At 40.7% G+C, this 23,922-nt stretch overlaps 1 protein-coding gene across 1 annotated transcript in view; it reads left to right on the top strand.

The window, feature by feature from the left end:
- RFX6 (regulatory factor X6) overlaps positions 1–23,922 on the top strand; it is a 47,048-nt gene that overhangs the window by 5,932 nt on the left and 17,194 nt on the right. Inside the window, exons 4-13 of the mRNA XM_048505618.1 lie at positions 2,659–2,720; positions 8,274–8,351; positions 10,494–10,521; positions 12,458–12,565; positions 16,579–16,656; positions 16,751–16,864; positions 18,159–18,208; positions 20,667–20,826; positions 21,884–22,028; positions 23,069–23,178. Of these exons, the coding sequence (XP_048361575.1) occupies positions 2,659–2,720; positions 8,274–8,351; positions 10,494–10,521; positions 12,458–12,565; positions 16,579–16,656; positions 16,751–16,864; positions 18,159–18,208; positions 20,667–20,826; positions 21,884–22,028; positions 23,069–23,178 (933 nt within the window). The remainder of the gene's footprint in view (positions 1–2,658; positions 2,721–8,273; positions 8,352–10,493; positions 10,522–12,457; positions 12,566–16,578; positions 16,657–16,750; positions 16,865–18,158; positions 18,209–20,666; positions 20,827–21,883; positions 22,029–23,068; positions 23,179–23,922) is intronic.

Raw genomic sequence — 23,922 nt, 5'->3', positions numbered from 1 at the left:
TTGAAAGGAACATGAGTTCTGTAATTACTACTATGAGAATAGGGAGCAATTAATGAAAGGAAGAATATGAAAAGATAAGGCTGCTTGCAACCTTTCTTCCCCCAACTCCCCACCACCACCATGCCTTAACGCTACAATCATTAATCAAACTGAGAGGTGGGCTTTCTAAATTAAATCCAAACTACTAGGAAGTAGTGAAACTAAACACCAAGAAAGCTTCAGAGATCAGCTTTTTAAAACATCCCTGCTCTTTTCCAATTGCCTTGCAGCATTGAAATACATTAGTTTAATGAAATGTTGGGGTTCACATTGTGCTGTGATTAAGTGGGTCATTGCAGTGCAACTTCAGCACTTATAAGAGAGATTTAACCTACTTCTTAAATAATTTTTTTAAAGCTATATTAGCTTTTCCTCTGAACTTTTGGAAACAGTGGGATTAACTTTATTAGCTGTTGAGCTTTGCTGTTCTGTATTTGCTGTTCTGTTCTCCCCTTGTTTCCCTCAATCACTCAGTTGCTTAAATCAGTTTCAAGGAGTGGCTTTAGACTAGATTAGCTGAAACACTGCTGAAAAAAAGCCATTTAGGAACAAACATTTTAATTTCAATAACTGAGTTATCTGTCTGAATCCATTACTACATAAACTGGTTTGCCAAGCTGAACAGCCCTGTTTTAAAATCAAATAGTAGCATCAAATAGTAGCATCCAGCATTTGGGTAACAATCTAGTTCAGCTCTGAAAATTCTGCCTCCAAGTCAGTTTTGTACGCAGTGTTGTAAAATCTTTTGAACTTCTTTTGCATCATTTATTTATGTTTTGTTATTGTGATACACAATGGAAGAGGATGATTTTAAAATACAGTATGCAGTTTACATTTAAACTGCAAAATGCCAAGTGACTGCATACACCTTCGGAGTCTGAGGGCACATCTATACCTCAGATTTACCAGTTTAAATTGGTTTCTGTGTCCCCATGGAACTCTGGAAACGGTAATTGGTGAAAGGGGTAGAGCTCTCTAAAGCTGCCTTGGACTTCTTTTGTTCTGTTCATTCCTCCCTTTTCCATAATTGATTGCCAAGCTCCAGTTGGGGTCTGGAGATGTCACAGAATTAGAACTGATCTTCAAACAACAGCGATCTGTTCCATTGGAGAAAACACTTGCTTTCCAAGAATTTCTTAACCTAGAGTTAGCAACTGCAGTTCCACACTGCGTTTAATGCAGTGCTGTAGTTATCATAATAATCCATCAGTAGTGAGATCCTATGTTATGTGTACTCAGAAGGAAGGACCTACTTTTCCCTTTTATGCCTTTGTCTTATAGCTTTATTACATTCTGTTCTGTTCTCTCCATGGCCAGTCATAGAATTCATGGATCAGTTGCTCATTATGAAGTATTTTATCAGAGGGCAGGAAATACGTGTGTGTGTGTGTGGGGGGGGGGGATAAGAAATAATTAAAATATGAAATGAATGCAAGAACACAAATATAAAGAGACAATATCCTGAGAAACCTCAGCAGGTTTCTTCAAAGCCAGGTCCTGTCATTATGTTTTATATAATCCCCCAACTGCAATCACTACAAATTAGGTCTGAAAAATGATGAAAAACTTGAGCAGGAAAAAACTGAAATACCATTAGAGTTAGTGCAACATTTTCACAGACCACAAGAACATCTGACCACCAAGGGTGATTTTCTTGGCTCCACCCAGAGCAGCCCCAAATGGGAGAAGGATTTTTGAAAGGTTCTTGCATCTGTGGAAATGTTGTGCTGGATCCAATACACTGGTTGCCAACAATGTTGCCTGAATTTCCATTAAATTTGAAAAATCATGACACCTCAGAGCTAAATGACTAGTATGGAAGCAACCCAACAGAGAATTCTTTGCATCTTTATCAAGTTATGTTTTCCAGGATAGCCATCAAAATTGAACTGTTTTAATATGGATGTTGATTAATAGTATAGCATTGGATCCAGTGGTGGGATCCAGCAGGTTCGCACCACTTCGGCAGAACCGGTTGTTAAAATGGTGCTTGTAAACAACCAGTTGTTAACTTATTTGAATCCCACCACCGGAACCGGTTGTTAAATTATTTGAATCCCACCACTGATTGGATCCCTGATGAAAATGCCTGGTCATTGCAGTCTAGCATTCCCTCAGCACTACAAATCTTAAACATGTACAATCCTGGAAGCCAGTCCTGCCCTCCCATTCCTTGGAAAGAGAAGTGGTGTGGTTGCAGGCCTTAAAGGTTTAATGCTTTCTGGGTGGAGCTTGCTGAATGGGCCCCTCAAAAGCAATCAGATTCACTGTGTATATATATAGTTGTAAAACAATCATACAACATAGTTCTGACAATCATATAACAATAAATAAAATCAGATTAGAGGAGATGAATTGTAGATTGCAGGAGCTAAATGTGAGAGTAACAATCCTGTGGAGTGGAGTGAAGCATGATGTTGAATGAGAATAAAAATGTGAATGAAAACTGTAATAGTTCTGTGTGTCTGCCTATTAGGTACAATGTATATACTGATAAAACAAAACTAATGCATATTCTGATAAAACAAAACTAATAATAACTAATAATAACCCTTGGCCAGGATTGCCTTTTGACCTTGCTAGTTTTGGATACTTAATTTTTTTTACTTTTTGTTTTAGACTATTCGTCAGAAATTTCCTCTTCTCACCACAAGGAGGCTGGGCACAAGGGGCCATTCAAAGTAAGACCTCCTTTCTATCTAGTTGTCTTATGAACTGTGATTTTTCAACTGGAAATGAATACCATAAAGTCTTTATACATACAGTTAGAATTCCAGTGCATGTGATGAACTCACTAAGAGTATCTAGAATGGGGAAAATATAGCAAATGGACAGTGTGTACCATGTAATTTTTTTCTAATTGATTTAACTTTCTTATATTTCCTTCGTTTTGTGATATTTACATTTAAAATGTTATTATTTTCAAGATGTAATTTTCTGTTGTGAAGTAATTATGGGTTGGTATTCTTTATTGTTGTAATTAATTGTTTTTAAACTTTAATTTTAAAATCTCATTTTGATTCTTGCTGCTTTTTGAGCAAATGGTGTTTGGCAGCTTTGCAACTTTTTCTAATAGCAGGGACTGAGGACGGCCTTCTCCTGCCTTCCCGTTCTCCCAAATGATTTGCTGCTTGCTACCTCCTCTGTACCAAAAAATGGGAGGTTGCAGTGATGGAAGTCAGGTAAAATGGCCAGTTTCTGCCTTTTTTGCTGACACAAGCTGAGAGCAGACAAGGAAGGAAGAAAGCACAGAGTGAGCTAGATTTCAAATCAAACTGGTCATAAGTAAAGGTTTGTTATCTCTACGTATTATAGGTTTTTGCCAAGACTTGGTAGATATGTGTTTTTGTCAAAAAATACTTCATGATTAAGCACAGAAGTATTTATTCTGCCATTTTTACAACCCAGCTGGGAATTCTACACACATATTGAAATTTCCACTTCCTCCATGAAATCACTGGATTGTTTTAAGAAATTCCATTCATTCAAGATACATTCAGGCCCCTTCCGCACAGGCAAAGTACAGCGGGTTGCAGTCGGGGTAAAGCAACCCATGTTGCTGTCAGGGCAGTGGTGTAGCACCAACGGGATGGGGTGGGGGTGCCCTGGGCGGAGCTGTGGAAGAGGCATGGCCGAGCTGTGGAGGGGGCGTTCTGGGGTATTCTGGGGTGGGCGGTGCTGTAGCAGGGGTGCAGGGCATGCCCCCGCCCTGGACGTAGTTTCCCCTCACTCTGCCGCTGTGTCAGAATGTTTGCATGCCTCCCTGCAGGCAGCAAATGGAGCCCACAGATACAATGCAGGTTACCATCGTGCCTTCATGTGGAGGCACATTTCCCCTCCCACTGCGTAGCTATGGGGCAAGGCAGGCATGGACCTCCACAGCCATGCTCCCGCTGTGATGACCCTATGTAGCTTTGCAGCAGACAGGCGGAGACTGGGGGGGGGGGGGAAGGGAAGCACAGCCAAGTAATGCACTTCTTGGGGCAGCCATTTGCTTGCAAGCGGCTGCAACCCACATTAAGACCAAAGAATCGCAGATAGTGCGATTTTCGAATAACTTTTTTTTAAGGGGGAAACATGGGGTGGATTCATGTTAGGGGCAGGAATTGTGCAAAGTTCCCCCCAAAATGGGTTTTATCCCATTGTTACCCCAGGTTTATTGACCCATGCAGAAAGGCCCTCAGTTTGGCAAACTGGCTTAAAATACATACCAAAATGACAGAGACAGACAGATAAATGTAATGATTCATACAGTTGTTTCTGTAAAAAATGCTGTGTAAGATAATGGACACAAATTGTGCTGGTTTATTATCTTGTCTATCAACTGTATTGGAAAGCATGACCACATATTAGGTTTGCCAGTTTAGCAGCAGTACAAAATGTCATCAAGGTGGCATATTTTCCTTTATCTTATATGTTACTTCCCTTGTCCTGCATCCTTATCCTTGTCTTCACTCATTTCTATACTGAATGATGGTGATCTGAGGGTTGTAAGGTTGAACTAATTGACCACTACTGTGTTCAAGATGGCATCTTGCACTAACGTGAAGCAAGCAGGTCAGCACCAGATGTTGTTATCTTGTATTGGCTTTGTAATTATGGTGTTCCATTCAGACAATTCTGGTGACAGACGAAAAGTCCTTATGATCAGGCTGCATAAAGAGTAATGGCAAACAGCTATTTGTTCTCTAGTTTATAAACCAGGATTCTAAGTAGGATTAAATTGTTGTCAAGAAACCTGGTTTATAAATGGGAGAACAGTTACTGTGTGTTATTTTCCCTGATTTGGACATAACAAACTACAACTTGTCCCAAACCACAAATACTCTAATCTTGGTATTATGCATGAGGGAAAGTAGGAGAGACTGAATCTTCCTAGCCAATGACTATTTTAAGCCCCAATGAAAGCAATATAACAGTAAGATACTTATGAGATTCATGTCTGACTGAAGTCCCACTGATTACAACATTACTGCAGAATAATAATTTTTTTTCAAGAGAAGCCAAGGTAATCTGTGCAGTTGTGGACACCATTACATACATGTGTTAGGGAGTGCTCACACCCTGTGGGCTGCGTGAGCTCAAACTACCACTCAATTTTGTTTTAGACTTTGACCAATGCTAAATCTTAGCTTCTCTCCATCATTTCTGAAAGGCATTATCTTATTTATTAAAAGTGATTTAGTGGGTTAATAAAACTGATATGGCAGCTGGCCTTTTGATAACGGGTTATTGCCAGTCCCTGCAGAACTTAATCCTATCATTGCCTTATCAGCCATCATTTGTGTCAGCATATGCTGCAGTCAGGGCTACTTGCTGTATAGGAACATATGCTAGTGAACACTGAAAGGGGGAGGGATATACCCCCCTTGTTTCTCCCTGTCAGTCAGGATGTGAAAACCAAACTGTATCATCTTACATTATAGTTTTCTAATAGGTTTCTGTATGAATAGAGGATACTTATGGCTAGCATGGTGTAGTTGTTAGAGTTTCAGACTAGGATTTGGGACACCAGGTTGAAGTCCCCACTCTGCCATAGGGGCTTGCTGGGAGACCCTGGGCCAACCATACACTCTCAACCTAGCCTACCTTACAGGGTTGGTGTGAGGAAAAATGGAGGAGAGAAGGGCAATGGAAGCTGTTATTAGCCCCCAACAGAAGGAAAGGTGGGTATAAATGAAGCTTTGGGCAGAATGGATATGGAAAACTAATGCAGGTGTAAAGAAAAGATATACATAAATCAGAATAGACTGCATCCAACCACAGAGTTCCAAAGATTTCAGGGTCCTTACGTTTTCTTAAGAGATTGCAGTAATGGCTACCAGTTCTCTCATCCTATTACAGTTCACTAAGACTCCTCCTCCATTTTGTACCTCAGAAACAGCATGGGAGAAAAGAGGGGATCTACAATAGGAGGTATTAGCAGAAATTGACATGAGCTGTATAAGCAGAATCAATTTTATAGACATATAAACATGGGTAGTCCAGTTAACCTTGAAGGATATTTGGATGGAAAATGCAAAAACTTACTCTTGTGCAGGAGCCCAAATGAGAACCGGTTCATACTTCTAATTATGTGCATTTAAAGAGATATAAAACTTATAGAAATGTTGAAGCCATGGGAAAAAGTATACCCCCTTTTTTTCCAGAACCCGGACATTTCAGGGAAATTGAAATATATGCAGTATTTTTTGTCCTATCCAACCAAAACTAATGTTCTTGCATTTACAATATAAAATGATATGTTTATAACTTACGGAGCATGTAGAATTGCCACATTTTATATATTTATAGGTTTTAAAAGTTATAAATACCTTAATTTTCTATAAGCCAAACTGCAAATATACCCAGTACTTAAGAGGTAATGCAAACTGTTTCCCCCTGTCCTATCTTAGCTCATGGACCTTAATTTTCTCTATCTGTTTGGAGACTGCTCAGTTCTCTATGGAACTTCCAGTTTTTCCTCTGAAGCTTTGGGGCAGTTTCTTCCCTATCCCCTTCTGATCTTTTTTTCCCCTACAGCAAATTAGGGAAATAAGCTTTTTACTCTGCCTGTGGGTATATGTCTCACAATGGATTGAGGGAGAAGTGAAAAGATCAGCCACAAAGTCAACCACATCAAGTCAAAAAGACAAAAGAAGGATTGCAACAGCTGAAAAGCCGTTAAAGCTTGCATGCTGCCCTCATAAGAGCAGGTGCCTTTTTAGATTCAGGAATGCATCTTGGATTTAAGAGCTGTGTAAGTATATGCCAGCATGGCATAATGGTTAAGAATGGAGGACTCTAATTTGGAGAACTGGGTTTGATTCTCCACTGCTCCACACGAAGCCCCCCCCAAACCCCACAACAGCTTTTTCTGACTTTTTTTGGCTTGGTGTATCCAAATGCATACCCCCAGAATCCCCATTGTCATCGGCATGGAGGCTGATCAGCTCTTTATTGGATTAAAAGGCAAGAAAGGAACTGAGAAGGAATTCCTATGGGGTTCTAGAACTTACCCCACACTTACAAATCTCTCCCTCTAGGATGCTTCAAGCTTGCAGAGGCTTTAGCTGGCTGGTTTCTTCTCTGCCTTCCCCCTTCAACTGATTTAGGTCCATGCTAGATGTGAGGTTGACCACATGCCAGAGAAACTCACTAGAGTTGCCAATCTCCAGGTTCCTGAAGATCTCCCACTATTACAATTGATTTTCAGATGACCAAGATCAGTTTCCCTGGAGAAAATAGCTGCTTTGGAGGGTGGACTCTATAGGATTATATCCTGCCCAGGCCCCTTCCCTTCCCATAGCCTGCCTTCCCTAGGCTTTACTCCCAAAATTTCCAGGTGTTTCTGCATCAAGAGCTGGCAATCCTTTGGAAACTCCATTCTGAAGTACAGCTGGGATCCTGTTTGGATCAGGACTGTGACACAGTGGAGAAGAGTCTTCATGTAAGGTTTCCAGTTCTGGGTTGGAAAATACCTGGAGGTTTACAGGGTGGAGCCTGGGGCAGGCAGAATTTCGGGAGGGAAGGGACCTCATTGGTAATGTAAGGCCATAGAGTCTACCCTCCAAACTGGCACTTTCCTGAAGGAAACTGATCTCTGGTGCCTGGAGATAATTTGTAATTGTGGGAGATCTCCAGGCCCTACCTGAGGGCTGGCAACATTAACTTCAGCCTTTCCTATACACATCATTTTCCTGTCATAAAATGATTGGGGGGGGGGGGGGCACTGTTTTTACCCAATAGCATATCCACAAGTTTCCCCAGTGATCAAAAAAATGGCTTAAGGTCTCATTCTGCACAGCATATTTATAGCGAGTTGCAATCATTATAAATGAACTCATTTTCCATTTATCAATATGCTGTGCAGAAGATAAAAGCTCCTTCATTATCTGTACCACAGTTGCCGTTTGAATTGAACTCTACATGCATGCAAATTGAGAAGAACCTGCAAATCACAAGTGTTTGTTACATAAGATACTGGCTGGGGACCCTGGACCCAACCTATGTACTCCATAACATGTAAAGAACAGTTAGATTTGAGCCGTACCTTAGTGACTAACCTTTGAAAATAACATGGACACAGGCTTTCTATTCCCTGTGGTTAGTATCTAGTTTGGTCCTTCCTGGCTATCTTGTGAGAGTGGATTACTGAAAATGACTGCGTAATAACTGTATTAATTCCATTTGTTTTCAGTTTGCTGTATCCTTTGTAATCATCTGTAAATATAATTTGTTTCCCACACTTACAGATATCACTATTATGGCATTGGCATTAAAGAAAGTAGTGCATACTATCACTCTGTATATTCTGGGAAAGGTTTGACAAGGTATGCTATAAAAACTTTGAAAGAATAGCTGTACTGTTGATGATAATTATCAATACTCAGTCTTATTTAGCATTAATTATAAATATTTGACATCAATTATTAATAGTCTAACTGTGGTGATTCTTTGTGTTGCTTTAACTGCTACTGAAACATTTTTTGCGCTTGCAGTGGCAGCAGCACAGTCACACAATTGGTTGAACAATTAATTCCGACCCAATTCCAGCAATCTTGCCCCTTCTCCTCCCCATTCCTTCCTAGGCAACAACTGCCTGCAGATTTTCTCTTATATCTGTGCAATAAAAGGGTTAAAGATACACTTACTTAAAAATGAAAGTCGGGAATTCAGAGGAATTAGTAGATTGTGTCACCAGATCATTACAATATTATTGCAATACATGGTAAGAGCATATGCCTTTTTTTTAAGCTCACAAAAAATCCTCCAGCACTTCGGTGAAAAAACATCAGGCATGAGGGGGTGATGGGAGGAAAATTGTACTAATGTGGGTGGGACTTTTTGATACCTTATTTAATTCCTAGGACATAACTGTGCTGGGAGGTGCTGAGCACCACCAACATTCCCCTGTGCCATGCAGAAGCTAAGGACCTATGGATCAGTGCCCAGCACAATGGCAGCCCCTTCTTTGGGCAGCTATCTAAGGTCAACTCTTCTCATCAACAGAATAGAGACCTCAAGCTGCTCACCAGCCCACCTTATTTTTTTAAAGAGATCTATTCTTTATTTTAAAACCTTTTAAAAAGTAATCAAACATAATTTACTATTTATTTATTTGTTTATTGTCATATAAACAGTTCTAATTCTGGTACAAGTTGCTGCCAGCAACTAGCCTTCCAATGTCTACTGCATTTTAGAGGAAGTGTTGAGCTCCCTTTCAAGGGCAGTCTTCAAGTAGCAGCTGGGCTAATACTTATCAGGGATGCTCTAGGTTGATCCTGCATTACGCAGAGGGTTGGACCAGATGGACTACATGGCCCCTTCCAACTCTATGAGCTGATGAAAACCCTGAAAGTGGAAAATTAGAAGACGATGCTAAGAAAACCTGTTTGTAAGCAAAGGAGGAGCAAAATGTCCATGAGGAAGCAGCCTTATTTATGGCTAACTGACACTTGTATCGATGTCACTTGTTTACTCAACATGCAATGACGTACAGCTGAATATGTGAATTGATTCCATTGAACAGCATTGTGCTTGAAGGGATGTGGGATGATGTGAAGTTTCTAACTGTGAAAACTTGCCACATGTGACCAGGGGCGGTCCAAATGATGACGGTGGCCTGAGCAAACATTAACCTACTGGGGGTCACTGATAGGGCCAAGCATGGAACAACCTTGCCCCATGTACACCAGCTGGGGGCTGTTGCTGAAAGTTGGTTGCCCAAATCCTGGATTGTGAGTGGCTGTCACAGTGAGTGGGCATCCCAGGCTCCAGCAGGTCAGATACAAGTGGCAGTGGCAGGAGACTGCTCTTTTTCCCCTCCTTCCCCTGGGGGCAGGATCTATGGGGGTGAGGCCCCTCCCAGCACAAGGTCTGGGCAGCTGCCCTGATTCTGATTGACAAAGATTGCCTCTACTTTTGACTGGCGGGAAGTTGGAACGTTTGTCATGCCAAGTAGTTTACAAATGCTGAAGTCTTTGTGAAGGATCCTTACATTTGTGCAAACTTCTTTGATTGTCATGAGATTGGAGATATCTACAAGCCATTTACTAAATGATTACTGCTTGAAAATTTACCACTGTAAGTGCAATCATGATGGAAGCACAGTATGTTAACCTTTTACCACACCCTTCATTTGAAACCATTCAGTAACCCAGACATATAGTGAAACGTTTGTCCTTATACTGCCAGATGGTGCCAACAATGACTGGTTCCCCATGCAGTTGCATACCCACCACATAAAATTTACCATCAGCAGCCATGTCATAATCAGTTATCTGTATCCACTTGAGAGGTGATGAAATTGTGCTGATTCTAAATATTGCCTTCAATAGGATTAAGAAAAATAAAACTATCTAGACTTGTTCATATCACAATATTGCTACAGCACAGAATAAGTAACAATAGTGCATTGAAAAAGGTATCTAATTATATTTCTTAAGCTAAAAGTGAAATCTTGCTTTTCAAAGGTTTTCTGGAAGCAAGCTAAAGAATGAGGTGAGTACTATGTGCTCTATTGTGTTAAGTGTGGAGGCATTTGGAAATATGGAATTCCTATTTAGTCCATAGAAGACCCCCACAATGTCTTTGGTGCTGCAGAATTGCATGTATGGAGCCTGAACCTGTGCAATCATAGCCAGTTTTAATACACCTTTTGAAAAATGGAAAAGCTAGATGTTATTCTGAAGAGCTTTCCCCTGTTAATGGCTGCCTGCCTAAAAATCTCCAAGGGAGGACTGACTTATGCCTCACTTTTTGGTGGTGTTGTTGGTTGCCCCGGGCTGGAATGTTGGTGCAGCATCCTGCAGTTCAGGAGTGATGGCATGGAAGACCACTTCCTGGTTCTTGCACCGTGGCACCCTAGCACCAGAGCAAATCTGTCTGCACTTTGCACAGCGTTGGTGGGACGGGCACTGGTGCAATCCTTCTGCTGCTTCCACTGCGGCTTTAGCCCTCCTCCCTTTAAATTGTATAGTGAATTCTTGATGGGTGTATTTTTTAACTATATGTTTTGCTATTTGCCATGGTCAGTGATTTTAATCATATACTGTCTTCAGTGCCCCTCTGGCAGTAAAAAGACTCCGATTTTGTAGGCTCCCCTCTCTTTTCCAACATCTGTAATGAATAAAAGTAGATAAGGATTAGACACTTGCTTTATGAAACACAAAAGCTGACATTCTCACAATGCCTAATTTTTTGTCTAGTACCAAATATTGTGCTTGGGCAATATTCCAGAATATAAATCACATATAAATTTGCCTGATTTTTTTTTCTGAAGGGGTCAATGTCAGTGAGCTGTATTTTTTAAACCAGGTAATTTATTATTAGAGACTGTTTGGTTTATTTAGGGTAATAATTGTTTTCACATTTGGGCCCTCGAAAAATGTGCAGGGAATGACAGAAGGTGGGAAGTGTCCTGGTATTTGCATGTATCTGACCATGGAATGCCCATGGGTTGAGTTCTTGGCAAAAGGGGGTTCACCGCCTTTTACACAAGGTAGCACTTTCCTATGGAAGCCCCAATGTTGATGCAGCTGCCAATGCAGCACAATGACAGCAGGCTTTCTAGACTGCAACTTTCCCCACATTTTCTCAGGCCCAGTCCTCATGCTATGGAGGGGACTTTTACAATAGCAGATCTACTGATATTATGCCAATCAATATGCCAATTACTGATTTGGAAAAAAAACCCTTTAAAAAGACCTCTGGTGGCATGCAAAAGTGGCAAAATAGCTGCCATGGGAAATGGGACTGTGAAGTGGCTGCTATGTTGGTGGAACAGGAAAACTCAGACTTTCCCAACCCACAGACTGCCTGATTTTGCTCCAGTCTTTCCTAAAACATTGCAGCAAAGCAGATTTGAACAGACTGAAGGAAAATCAAGGAAAGTACCATGACACCATGGAGAAGAAGGAAAAAACTGATTCACAATTGCACTGAACTTTTGTGACAATGGCCTATGTGTAAAAGACAGATAGCAGGACATTATTTGCTGAGTCAGCCCTTTTATAACAACAACATAGGAATAAGGAATCCAAAAGACAATAAAACCAGCACAATTGTTATGGAAAACAGACAGAACAGAGCAGGAGCTCCCTTCCTGCCGTTCCCAAAAGCAAACTCTCAACTAAATATTGTGGTGGTGGAGAATTTTTTTCTTCTGGCATCTGAAACCAAACAGTTGCCAGATGAATCCTTGAGGAGAGGCACTAGCTGAGAAGCAACCCACATCTCTTCTGAAGGTGGGAGCAGACAGAAGAACCTCTCCTGAAGCTCTAAATATTCCTCCTTCACAGAGGCTTGAATAGTCCTCACTGAAAGGCTCCCAGTTTTGACCAAACATCATTAAATGTTGGCAAATTAGTATGATCTTCAAGCAGGTTGTTTAAATTGTGATTGATCCATGTTTGTAAAGCTATTTCACACATTGCAGGGTGGATTTACTCGAAAATATTCCCTTAACTCCAAGACTGGGACTCTCTTACCAGAATTCCCTAGCGCTCAACACTTTGTACTGGAAGGGTGCATTTCTAAAGACAAGGTAAAATGTGAAATGTTTGCATTTTATATTGACTTCTAGATTTTTTAAAAAATTCTCTCTCTGCCCTCAAAGGTTTCACAGAAGTGACATGAAACAGCTAGAAATGTCTATAGCTGAACAGAGTTGATTGATTTATAGAGGAAGCAAACCTCCACTATCGCCTATTCACTGGCTCTCCAATGGAGAGGTTGTTGAATTATTTACACATTAACTTGCCTAATATTTTACAAACTAATGGTATTTAACCTGAGAAAGACAAAACAAAGAAAGAGTTACAAGTCCTATTCATGCTAAATACCAATGGATTAATTTGGCACTGATAAGATTGGGACAAATCTCAAAGTGTCCCCCCCTCCCTTTGCCTTGTTTTGCTAGTGAACCGAAGATTATCCTTCTGTCTACTGATTATTTTAAATTATGTTCCTCTAACTGAGGTGTTTACAAGTCAGTAGATTGCATTGCTCTTGATTAGCAAAATGGGCTTGTGTTTAGATCTATGTGGATAAGTACTGGAAATGTTTTAATGAGATTTAATTGTTAATTTTATCATTGTTATGGCAAAGGTAACATAAAATGCGACAAAGGCCCTTTCTGCACATGCAGAATAATCCGATTTCAATCCGATTTCAATGCTCTTTGAAGCTGTGCGGACTAGCAAAATCCACTTTGAAGCTGTGCGGACTAGCAAAATCCAACATTGTGAAACTGGATTGAAAACGCATTATTCTGTGTGTGCGGAAGGGGCCAAGGACATTTATACTGATGTGTTGTATAGCCATGTAATAGAATAGAAAAGAATAGCCATGTAATAAAGAGATGTGCATTTCATTTTTCTAAGTTTTTTTTAAAGTGAAAGGTTAAAAGCAAACTTGGGAAATGCTATAAGAGCCTTCTTCTTTTTCTCCAGTTTTGATCATTCTTGTTCCACGTGTGATGGTGGTAGAGAGTGCTGTCAAGTCTCAGCTGACTTCTGGTACCCTAGAGGGTTTTCAAGGCAAGAAATGTTCAGTTGCCTCAGCATGTTCCATGTGCAGCTGCGTAACATTTAGGGATTTGAGTTTATGCCAATCATGATCTCGCAGAAGCTACATTCTGACCAAAAGGCAAACTCTTATTTTCTAAGAAAAAAAATATTTGAAGAGAGGTGGTTTAAAAATGTTGCCACACCTATTCTGAATTGGGCTGGTCTACTTTTTGTCAAAATATCAGTGGCCTACAATTGCACATGTTCAAGACCACTCCAGTATTCAAGTGACCTGGGAGGCTGCTTTTGGCTACAAATTGGCAGAGGACACATGCAGTTTCTACTTGGGTCTGAAAGAGGTGGAGCCTGATGTAAGACTGCCCAGTTCCTGAAGACATAGGGGTGGAGCCAGACAGTGGAGTTTGGGGAAGAGGAGATGGACTTCAGTGGGGTGTAATCCCATAGAACTCCAAAGCAGGCCCTTTCCCCAGGGGACTGATCTCTATCGTCTGGAGATCACTTTTAATTTCACACCCCAACTGGAGCCCTACATGGTGGAGGCAGCATGAATGGAGGCCAGTGAGGTGTGAAAATGTGCTAAGCTGCCCATGGGAGCATTGAAGGAACTGTAACTTAATTTCATGGGATGAAAGAAAATCTACATTCACATCTTAAGAAGTAATAAGCAACGAACTGGTTCGCGGTGTTTTGATAACTTGATCAGCTAAAGGATGCTGCAAAAACTCTGAGAGCCAGTGTGGTGTAGTGGTTAAGAGCAGGTGGATTCTAATCTGGAGAACCGGGTTTGATTCCCCACTCCTCCACCTGAGTGGCAGAGGCTTATCTGGTGAACCAGATGTGTTTCTGCACTCCTCCATTCCTGCTGGGTGACCTTGGGTTAGTCACAGTTCTTCGGAATTCTCTCAGCCCCACCTACCTCACAAGGTGTCTGTTGTGGGGAGAGAAAGGGAAAGGAGCTTATAGGCCACCTTGAGTCTCCTTACAGGAGAGAAAGATGGGGTATAAATCCAAACTCTTCTTCTTCTGAATCATAGAACTGTATACACATCATGATCGTAAACGGTCAATACACATAGAAGCAGGAGTAGAAACACATCTCTCTGCCCCTGCTAACCCTTACTTTCCTCCTATACACATTCAGCATAAATTATGAAAGAACCCATGCAGGTACACGTGGTACATGAATGAGCTGTAAATGCACAGGCGTCAATGAGAATATTTGCTGGCTTATGGTTAGATTCATAAATGATTAACACAGCCAGGTAGCATGAAATTTACTCTTATACATAAATATTTACTTATTAAACTAGATCCAATCTTTGTACAAGAGGTAAATGATTACTTCAAAGAATTTGGTCATTTGACAGATTCTTCGGTATTTGGGTGCAATTTGTTATTAATATTAATACCTGTGCAGAAACAGTCCTTTGATGAGATTGCTTCTATCAACGATTGTTGTATGAAATGTCAAAAGCTCCGTTTTCCCTCCCTCCGCCACCCCGCCTGCCCTCACCCCCACCGGCTGGGCTCCCAGCCAGCAGTCCCTTCTTCCCTCCCCTCCGGGGAGAAGAGACTGCAGTGCCTTGCCTCAGAGAGCTGCTTTTATAAGCACTGAGGCTGGGAGGCGTGGCTTGGGAGGCGTGGCCACGCCTCCACCCGCCCCTGGGGGCATGGCCATGCCTCCCAAGCCCAGCCCCTCGGCCCCAGTTCTTATAAAAGCAGTTCTCCGAGGCCGGGTGGGATGGCAGTCTCTTCTCCTCAGAAGGCAGGGAAGAAGGGATTACTGGCTGCTGGCTGGGAGCCCAGCCGGTAAGGGGGCAGTGTGCAGGGGGGCAGGGGAAACTGCCTTCCCCGGCCTTCCCCGGCCTTTTATAAGCACTGAGGCTGAGAGCAGAGCTTGGGGAGGCATGACCACACCCCCAGGGTGGGTGGGGTGTGGCCACGCCCCTGAACCCACCCCTTAAAAAATCTATAGCTACATCCCTGCCTCTCTGTCTAACGAAAACTGGGCTTGAATGATTTGACCCAAAGGGGTTGCAAGACAGAGATATTCCACCAGGTGGATAGTTGAGGACAGCAATGGTTATATAGGGTGATTGCACACTGGCAGTATGATTGCAGGCCTGAATTTCTGGATCTCCCACCTGTTGTTCTCTACCCATTCTCCTTACTAGTATTTCCCAACTGCCATTTATGCCATCTATGGTTTATTTCTCACTCCCTGATTTACTGCTCTGTTTTTAACTTTATGACATCTTTAATGCAAAAAGGACATCTATGAGTCTTGGTGCCATCATTTTATGGCTTGTGTTGATTTATTTTGGTGGGAGGAAGGCAGAAGATAAACATGAGAGATAAACAAACAAGTGTGCATTTTGGAAATCAGATACATGCCAACAATCAGTATTTCATTTTCTGCAATCTGTATTTTTGCTGCCTGCCTGGGCAATTAATAGCTGACAGGTAATTTCAGACAACCAACACTGCAGAAAATGGGAGTCTCACAGCAACTTAATTTTTTTTAAAAAAAATTGTATTAGTGAGCACTTCAGCCCATTTCAAAAGACGCCATTCACTGTACACTTTCCTCTATATTTAATTCTGCATCAATATGTAAGCTGAAACACCAGAGACTGTGTACTGCAATAAACACATTTAGATTCACATTCTTGCATAGCCTGAATGTACTTGCTGGCCTTGAGTGAATTATTCTTTCCATCTCCATCAGTACACAGTGGGCATTTCAGAAGCCTGGGATTGTTGGCAAAGAGATATAGGATTGTGAAGAACAATAAGAGCATTTGTGGTATATAAATGGTAGACAATAATTTGCAGTGGAATGACTGTCACTTTTGGCAATGTTATTTAGTGAACTGAATTTCATGTATAATTTTTTTTATATTAGGTTTACAGCCCATCCTTCAACTTTAGTTAAAAATGATCAGTTGTATTTCTTAAACCCTTTTAAGGGAAAGTGAAAGATTTTATTTTTCTGTAAACAAAACAATTTTATTTGTTGCTAAATTAGGTGGACACTCTTATCATGATGTATAAAACCCACTGCCAATGTGTCCTAGACAATGCCATCAATGGAAATTTTGAAGAGGTAAGGCATTTTGGAGCATACATCCATTCATTTGCCTCTCTCAGGGCATGGCAGTCATGAGGCTCAGAGGTGTGCTCTGCTTGCTTTCCCCTAGATCCAACACTTCCTGCTGCACTTTTGGCAAGGAATGCCTGACCACCTTCTTCCCCTGCTTGAAAATCCTGTGATTGTCGACATCTTCTGTGTTTGTGACTCGATATTGTACAAGGTGTGTTTCATACTAACTGTACCCTGGATGCTGGTAATCCCTTCAAGGGCCTAGTCCTCTGCTTTTGGTCTATTACTCAGCTTCAGTTGCCGGTGTTAATTCATTGTTCCTATACTAAGAGAAGGAGAAGGCTAGTCTAGAAAACACTTTCCCATTTACATCTAATTTTCCATTTGGAGGGAATTTTTATCTAGAGGAGCATTCAATCGTGCAGATCTTGCCCTGCAAAACAGGTCAGTACACTCAGTACATATTTGTTTGATAGACAAAAATGCTGCAAAGAGGAAAAGCGAATTTGATGCCCTGTGGGTACGTTTGATTTTTGTTGTGTCCTTAGGGCCTTGGGAAGTATAGGTATGAATATATAGGTATTCGGAAATCAAGCCACCCTGTCTTTTTTTAATTTTTAAAATTTTATCAACAAAAAATTACAGGAAAAGAAAAGAGAGTTAACAGTAATAACAATAAGATAAAAAAGTAAAAGAGAAGAGAAGGGGGAAAAAGGACTAACGAGGAGGGGGGGGAAGAGAAGGGGGAGGTGGTTTCCCAGAACACAACAGCTCACTCATACTGCTGATTCTGGATATTCTCAGAACTAGTGGGTTTAAAGTCCAGACCCTTCCAATTCATCTGTCAAATTCAAGGTCCCCAATATCTAGGGAGATGAGAGCTTAGAAAAACTTCCTCTACAGCTGGCGTAGCCCCTATCAGCAATGTGTAGTCTGAGAGCACTCAGAGGGTCAACCAGATTGAAGCCCCATTCCACTGGAAGTTCCTCCTAGCGACCCTGTCTTTGGGGTAAAGTGTCAGCTCTTTAATCCATAAAGTGAAGTAGTCATCTGAATCCCTTACATACCCATGAAGCTGCCTGGCAAACAGATATAACACCACCACCACCACCACCACCACCACCACCACCACCCCCCGCAATGTCCTAAGAATGATGTCTAACACTTTAAGGAATCCTACCACTTGACTGCAGCTTGCTCCCCTCTAGTTTCTGTCTAGAAAAGGACTTATTTTAGGGTTAGCTGGGGGAACTGCTGATTGCCCAGCTGCAAACTGTAATGGGCACAAGTAGAAGGGGTCAGATGAACATCTCTGGGAATTCACTTTGCATGTGAATAGCCATGAGCAGCAGGGGGAAAGCATGTCCCACATAATATGTTGCTATTTTGAATGGGTTTGGAGACTGCTGAAAATAAGTACCATGAGAAAATTCAACATGATCAGTAGTATTATTCCAAAGTGTTAAAATTAGAGACATATCAATTTTCCTGCTGATTTATTCAAGGTCCTTACAGATATACTTATCCCTGCAACTATGCAAGAAATGCCGGAAAGGTAAGTGATTATTTAATATGATGTTTGTTGTTGGAAATATAAAGCTGGGATAATTGATTGCTGAGAAAAACCCTGTCCTTATCACCTATTTTTAATTTTCAATGGCTGATTCTCTAGCACTTTCAGATGTGCATAATGGCTGCTGCACATCTCCTGGCTTGATAGACAGCAAAACTATGTTTCATTAAAATTTATATGTGGGGATTGTATGAGATGGTTAAATATTTATGTGGTGGAAGTTTTAAATTTGTAAGTAGAATTTCCAAAATAGCTAGTTAGTGGATTACAAACAAAATGAGATTTTTTTGTTCTGTGAATCCTTTAATGTTTATTTTTTCATGTTCTATTTGTTGTATCACAGTTCAGCAACAGCAATCCAGTAGAGGGATGCACTTCAAATATTTCCATATTTACTTCATTTTAGAATTTCAGAGAGTAATTTTTTTAGTTATTTTGAATTTTCAGGAGTGTTGCTACTGATTCAAGATTCTGTTTTGGGTATATTTTTTCAGATTTCAGAATGTCAGGACCATTATTTTTGCCATTCTCCCATATTTCAACCCCAAGGGCAGGAGGAATGAGGAGGGAAGGGGTGAGAAATAGGAAACATGTTTTGGCAAACAGCAATTTGGTGCACATGGGCTCTTTAAATTTGAAAGGGGCATTATTTTGTATTGGAAGACCTGGCCTTTGGACTCCAGAGCTCTAATCTACTGCCCGTTATTTACAGTGCCCCCCACAAGTTGTTTGGCTGTACATGTGCCCTTTAAATTTTAAAATGTAATTATTTTCTATGGAGATAGACCTGCCCTCTAGAGTTTAGAGGCCAGATCTTTCCACAGAAAATAAGGGTTCTTACAAATTTTAATGGCACAAGCATTTTCTTGGGGGTATGGATATACATAAACTGATCCATAAAAGATAATTTGGAATTTTATATCCAGATGGACACCCTACAATCCAGTGGTGGAGTACAAAAGGGTCCTGCTCTTTAGTTTGTTCCTACGGGGATCGGGCGGTATACAAATTAAATAAATAATAATAATAATAATAATAATACTGGACCACCTTTTCAGTCCCCAGGATTGTATGCTAGATTACCTTTGTGTAAGAATGGTACACGCAGCATCAGACAAACTTAGTAATTTTGATAATGCTGATTGCCAGTAAAGGAAGGGGAGGTTGGCTGCTAACCTTCAAATCAAGTTGTAGCAAGTGTATAAATGTACACCACTCTGAGTGCAAGAACTTTGGGTTAGAATCTTTGCCTTCATGTTGCTTTTTGAGGACTTTAGTAGAGAGGTTGATTTCCATTCTCTGTGGCTTAGTGTTACCCTTTTGAGATAGTAATAACATAGTTGAATATTTAATATATTATTGTTTAACAGCAGTAGGCATCCAGTTAACTACAACCAGAATGGCTGCAACAGTGCTGCATCTAGCAAGCACAGTGGTTTCTAGGCAGTAGCATTAACATTGTGCCTGCATCATAATCCTGGAGTGGCTCACAGCAGAAAGGGCCTGCAATTTCAAACATTTTTTATTTTTCTCTAAAAAGGAGTTATTGTTGTACACCTTAACTTTTTAAAAAATCTCTTTCATTTTTCTGTCCCCCTGTCTCCCAATTAATTCTGCTGCATGGAGTAGGTTGGTTTTGTTTCCTGGAACTACCCTGTTTTCCTGAAAATAAGACATGCCCTTAAAATAAGATGTAGTGGAGGTTTTGCTGAAGTGCTAAATATAAAGCAGCCCCTGAAAGTAAGACGTAGCAAAGTTTTTGTTTGGAAGCATGCCCGTTGACCAGAGCATGCAGCTGTGAAGCAGAAAAATAAGACATCCCCTGAAAATAAGACATAGCGCATTTTTGGGAACAAAAATTAATATCAGACACTGTGTTATTTTCGGGGAAACAGGGTAGTGCTGCTCCTAGTTGGTCCAGGCCAGGAAGGGAGCTGGCATTGGTTAGACAAGAAGAGTATGTGGTTCTCTTTCTAATGCATCTTTTCAAGGCCATGGAGGTCGGGCGGGTTTCTATTCTTTTCGGTATCTGCCATCAGAGCTAGCCTAGCAATGGCAGCTGAAGGAAGCAAAACTTGGGCTTGAGTTACATTTCTTCTGTTTCCTCCCACCCCATCTATCTTGATATCTTTAAAACAGGCAGCCAGAAACTAAAGTAATACTTGCTTTCCTATTTATTTTTGTTTACAATAATGAATGGGACTTCTTCATTTTGTGCTTCCAGGGTCTGGCATATGCCCCTTCATGAATTATATGGATCAGGCTATTCCAGCATTTTTGTGTTGCTATGCCAAGACCAGAACTGCTGGACAGCACTTGTTGCCCAATATGCTACTTAGCATGGGAAGATCTAACTAACTAATGCCTGATGATTCTATCACATCTCAGTTCATGAACAGTTTCCAACTAGGTTTTTCTCCTCGCCCCCTTTTCATTGCAGTTTATTGGCAGATATAAGAAATTTTGCTAAAAATTGGGAACACTGGATCATTTCATCACTAGAAAATCTGCCAGAAGACCTTACTACAAAAAAATTGCCGATAGCACGAAGATTTGTGTCTTCTCTGAAGCGTCAAACATCCTTCTTGCATTTAGCCCAGGTAGGACAAGAGTCCAGAACAGAGGCCATGACACAGAATGCAGAGCGTTATAAACTAAGGGAAATATCCAGGGAGCTAGTAAAATTGTTCTCACAGAAGCTGATACTCCCGTGGTCAACGGTCAAGGGTGGTCAGTGATTCTGAGGCCCTGGAAAAAAAATAAAGGATGGCACCCCAGAATCACTGGACGTGTCAGATGAGGTGGCTTTAAGGCAACCTTCTCAGCCTTCTTATACAGAGAATTATGCTAATGAAAAAGTACATTTTTTTGTTAAAAGATGAGTCATTCCTTTTTTCAGTTTTGTAAGAATTTGTGGGTGTATCCCTGGTGTACAGACCTGGGATTTATTCATTTTCAGGTATTAGACATAGAACTTCTTTGGACACCCCTCTGGGCGTAATTTGTATATCTTGCTTTGGAATATAAATTCAATTTTCCGCAAGGTTGTGATTTCTCATGCTTTGTTTGAAAACAGATGGGGAAATGCTCTCATCCCATGGGATCTGCAAGCACCACTTGTAAATTACAGAATGTGCTTGACACACCTCCCTCCCCCAATTGCAGAACTCACTGCCTTATCTCTCCCTGCCTCTACCACCTGCCGTCTTATAATGGTGCAATTGGAGGCAGAGGCTTCCCCAGTAGACTGCCTCACCTTGGCCTGTCTTCCTTTGCCTCCAACTAGTGGTCCAAAGCATCCACTTTGATATCATTTGTTTTTTTAAAGGTGTTTATTAAAGGCTCATGCTGTTTATGTGTTCTCACCAATCAATGACCATGTGGCCAGCTGTCCATCACATATCCCATAACTAAGTTGATTTGGCTATATGATGACCCTTTGGCAGGTGTTTTTAACTGTTGCCAAAATGGGACTTGCACTTCAGAGGTAGAAAATTTGTTTTATGAAACATACATGCTCCATTTTGTTTCAATACCACTTGTGATTCTGCTGAAAAAAATGCATTTTTGGAACTTAAGGGAAGCAGCAAGTCCTAATGTTCCTGATAACCATCACCAGTGGCACTTTTGCATGTATTTTCTGTTGCCTGTCCACAGATTGCTCGGCCAGCTCTTTTTGATCAACATATAGTGAATGCCATGGTTGCAGATATTGAGAAGGTAGATCTGCACAGCATTGGATCTCAGGCACTTCTAACGGTCTCAGGAAGCTTGGACACTGATGGGGAGAGCTATATTGAATGTAAGTTTCTGGTCAAATTAGGAAACAGAGCTATGCCCATAAAAGGCATTTTCCTATCCTAGAAAGCACTTCTCTCATGCTTTTCCATCATGTGTGAATTCTGGTAAATATGTGGAAGAGTGTATTTCCCAATATAGATAGTATTTGTGTTAGAAGCCACTAATTTAAGCCTCACTTGGGAAAATGGACCTTAAGGTATAGATATTTATTTATTGCAGACAACTGAAACTCCAGACAAGCAAGAGCTTTTCAGTTTACTTCAGTGTTGGGATCAGCTTCATGCCCAGAGCGGTTTCTGGCCCTAGAATCAAGGTGACAGTACCAGCTTTCATTGAGATCGATAAAGGCTTTGGAGAGAAAAAGCTTTGGATCAGGGCATGTGATTTATGGATAAATTTTTTGATTATAATTTTTTTTACAGAATCTCTTTTAATATTTTAGATTCTTGGTGAAATAATTTAATCACCATCGCCGGTGAACTTCACTCTGGTGCTTATTACTGATTTGGCTAATGTCCATGTGTCTGGCTAGAATGTTTTATTCGATAAGTTGTACAGCAAGTAAATCATCACATATTAGGGAAAATCATAGTTTCTAAACTATTCTTTGTTTTTAAACATAATTTCTGAAAAAGATGTTTGCATCTTCTGTGCAACTTGTTTTCCTTTTCCTATTCTTTTTGTTCCATTCTTTCTGCTGTTTTGCTGCATAGATTTACCATTACTATGAGACAGGTGAAGATGAATGCAATAAGTGTGAAAGTTGCATAACTCTAAAGTGTGTATGAAATGTCATCCTTGAAGGCCAAGACAGTTAACTCTGAAGTCTCTCTAGGTCAGGGTAATTAGCTTAATGAGCTTAATTAGCTTGATGAGCTTAAATAAACTTTTATAAGATGCTGTATTTTCATTCCCCCCCCCTCCCCACTGTTCTAATTCTGCACTTTCCTTTTCATGCTACAAAAGTATCAATTCCTGGTGAGTGGTTTTCTCTCTATTCAGAATAGAATGCAACTGCATGTTTTCCTTTTTACATGGTAGATGACTCTATTACAGTGTTCCAAGAACTCAAGGACCTTTTAAAGAAGAATGCCACTGTGGAGTCATTTATTGAATGGTTGGATACTGTGGTTGAGCAAAGGGTTATCAAGGTAAGCACAAATGGTTCAATTGTCCTTCACACAGAGAAACACTCCCAGATGGTGCCACTGGTACCATTTTCCTTTTGCATGATCCTGCACCTATGGGAAGCATATGTGAATATCCTGCCTGTGGTTCTTTCCCTTTTATCAACATTCTTCCTGCCAATCAGTTGCCTATCAGTTCCACATGATTAAGTGCCCTGATTTCTTCCCTTAATTCACACATGCTTGTCAGTGTGTGTGTGTGTGTGGGTGGGTGGGTGGCTGGCTGGCTGGGAAGGGCAGTGGGGAAGAGACACAGTAAGGCCATGGCTACTTTTTGGGGAGATCTGGTTTATTACATAAATGCAACATTGTGTGTGTGTTCTGATGCACATGCAAAATTCCTGGAGAAAGCAAAAAGTTCAGGAATCATTTCATATCATCGAATTATTGGGTTTTTTTAAAAAAAATTAGGCCTTCTTTTTGCCCCAAAACAACTTAGGGTGTCTCTGTGTTTAAAACAACACATTAGATAATTATAAGAGGCAACAGCAGCAAAACTAAAACAAATAAGAATGACATTGTAGGGCAGGGGTATGTGCATGAATCACACTTAATCATTGAGGCCTGAGTAAACAGGATAAATTTTGTGTGATGCATGCTATTAAAAAAGCACATGAAAGAGCTACCATATTTGTTATGCAGTGATTTTAAAATGTCACTGAAGAAAATGAAAGAGACAAAATGACTTTTTAAAGCTGAGTCAGTATT

This window comes from Sphaerodactylus townsendi, linkage group LG01 (assembly GCF_021028975.2).
Source record: "Sphaerodactylus townsendi isolate TG3544 linkage group LG01, MPM_Stown_v2.3, whole genome shotgun sequence".
Classification (NCBI taxonomy): domain Eukaryota; kingdom Metazoa; phylum Chordata; class Lepidosauria; order Squamata; family Sphaerodactylidae; genus Sphaerodactylus; species Sphaerodactylus townsendi.
Note: the sequence above shows the minus strand (reverse complement) of the source record. Positions and strands in the feature narration are given on the sequence as shown.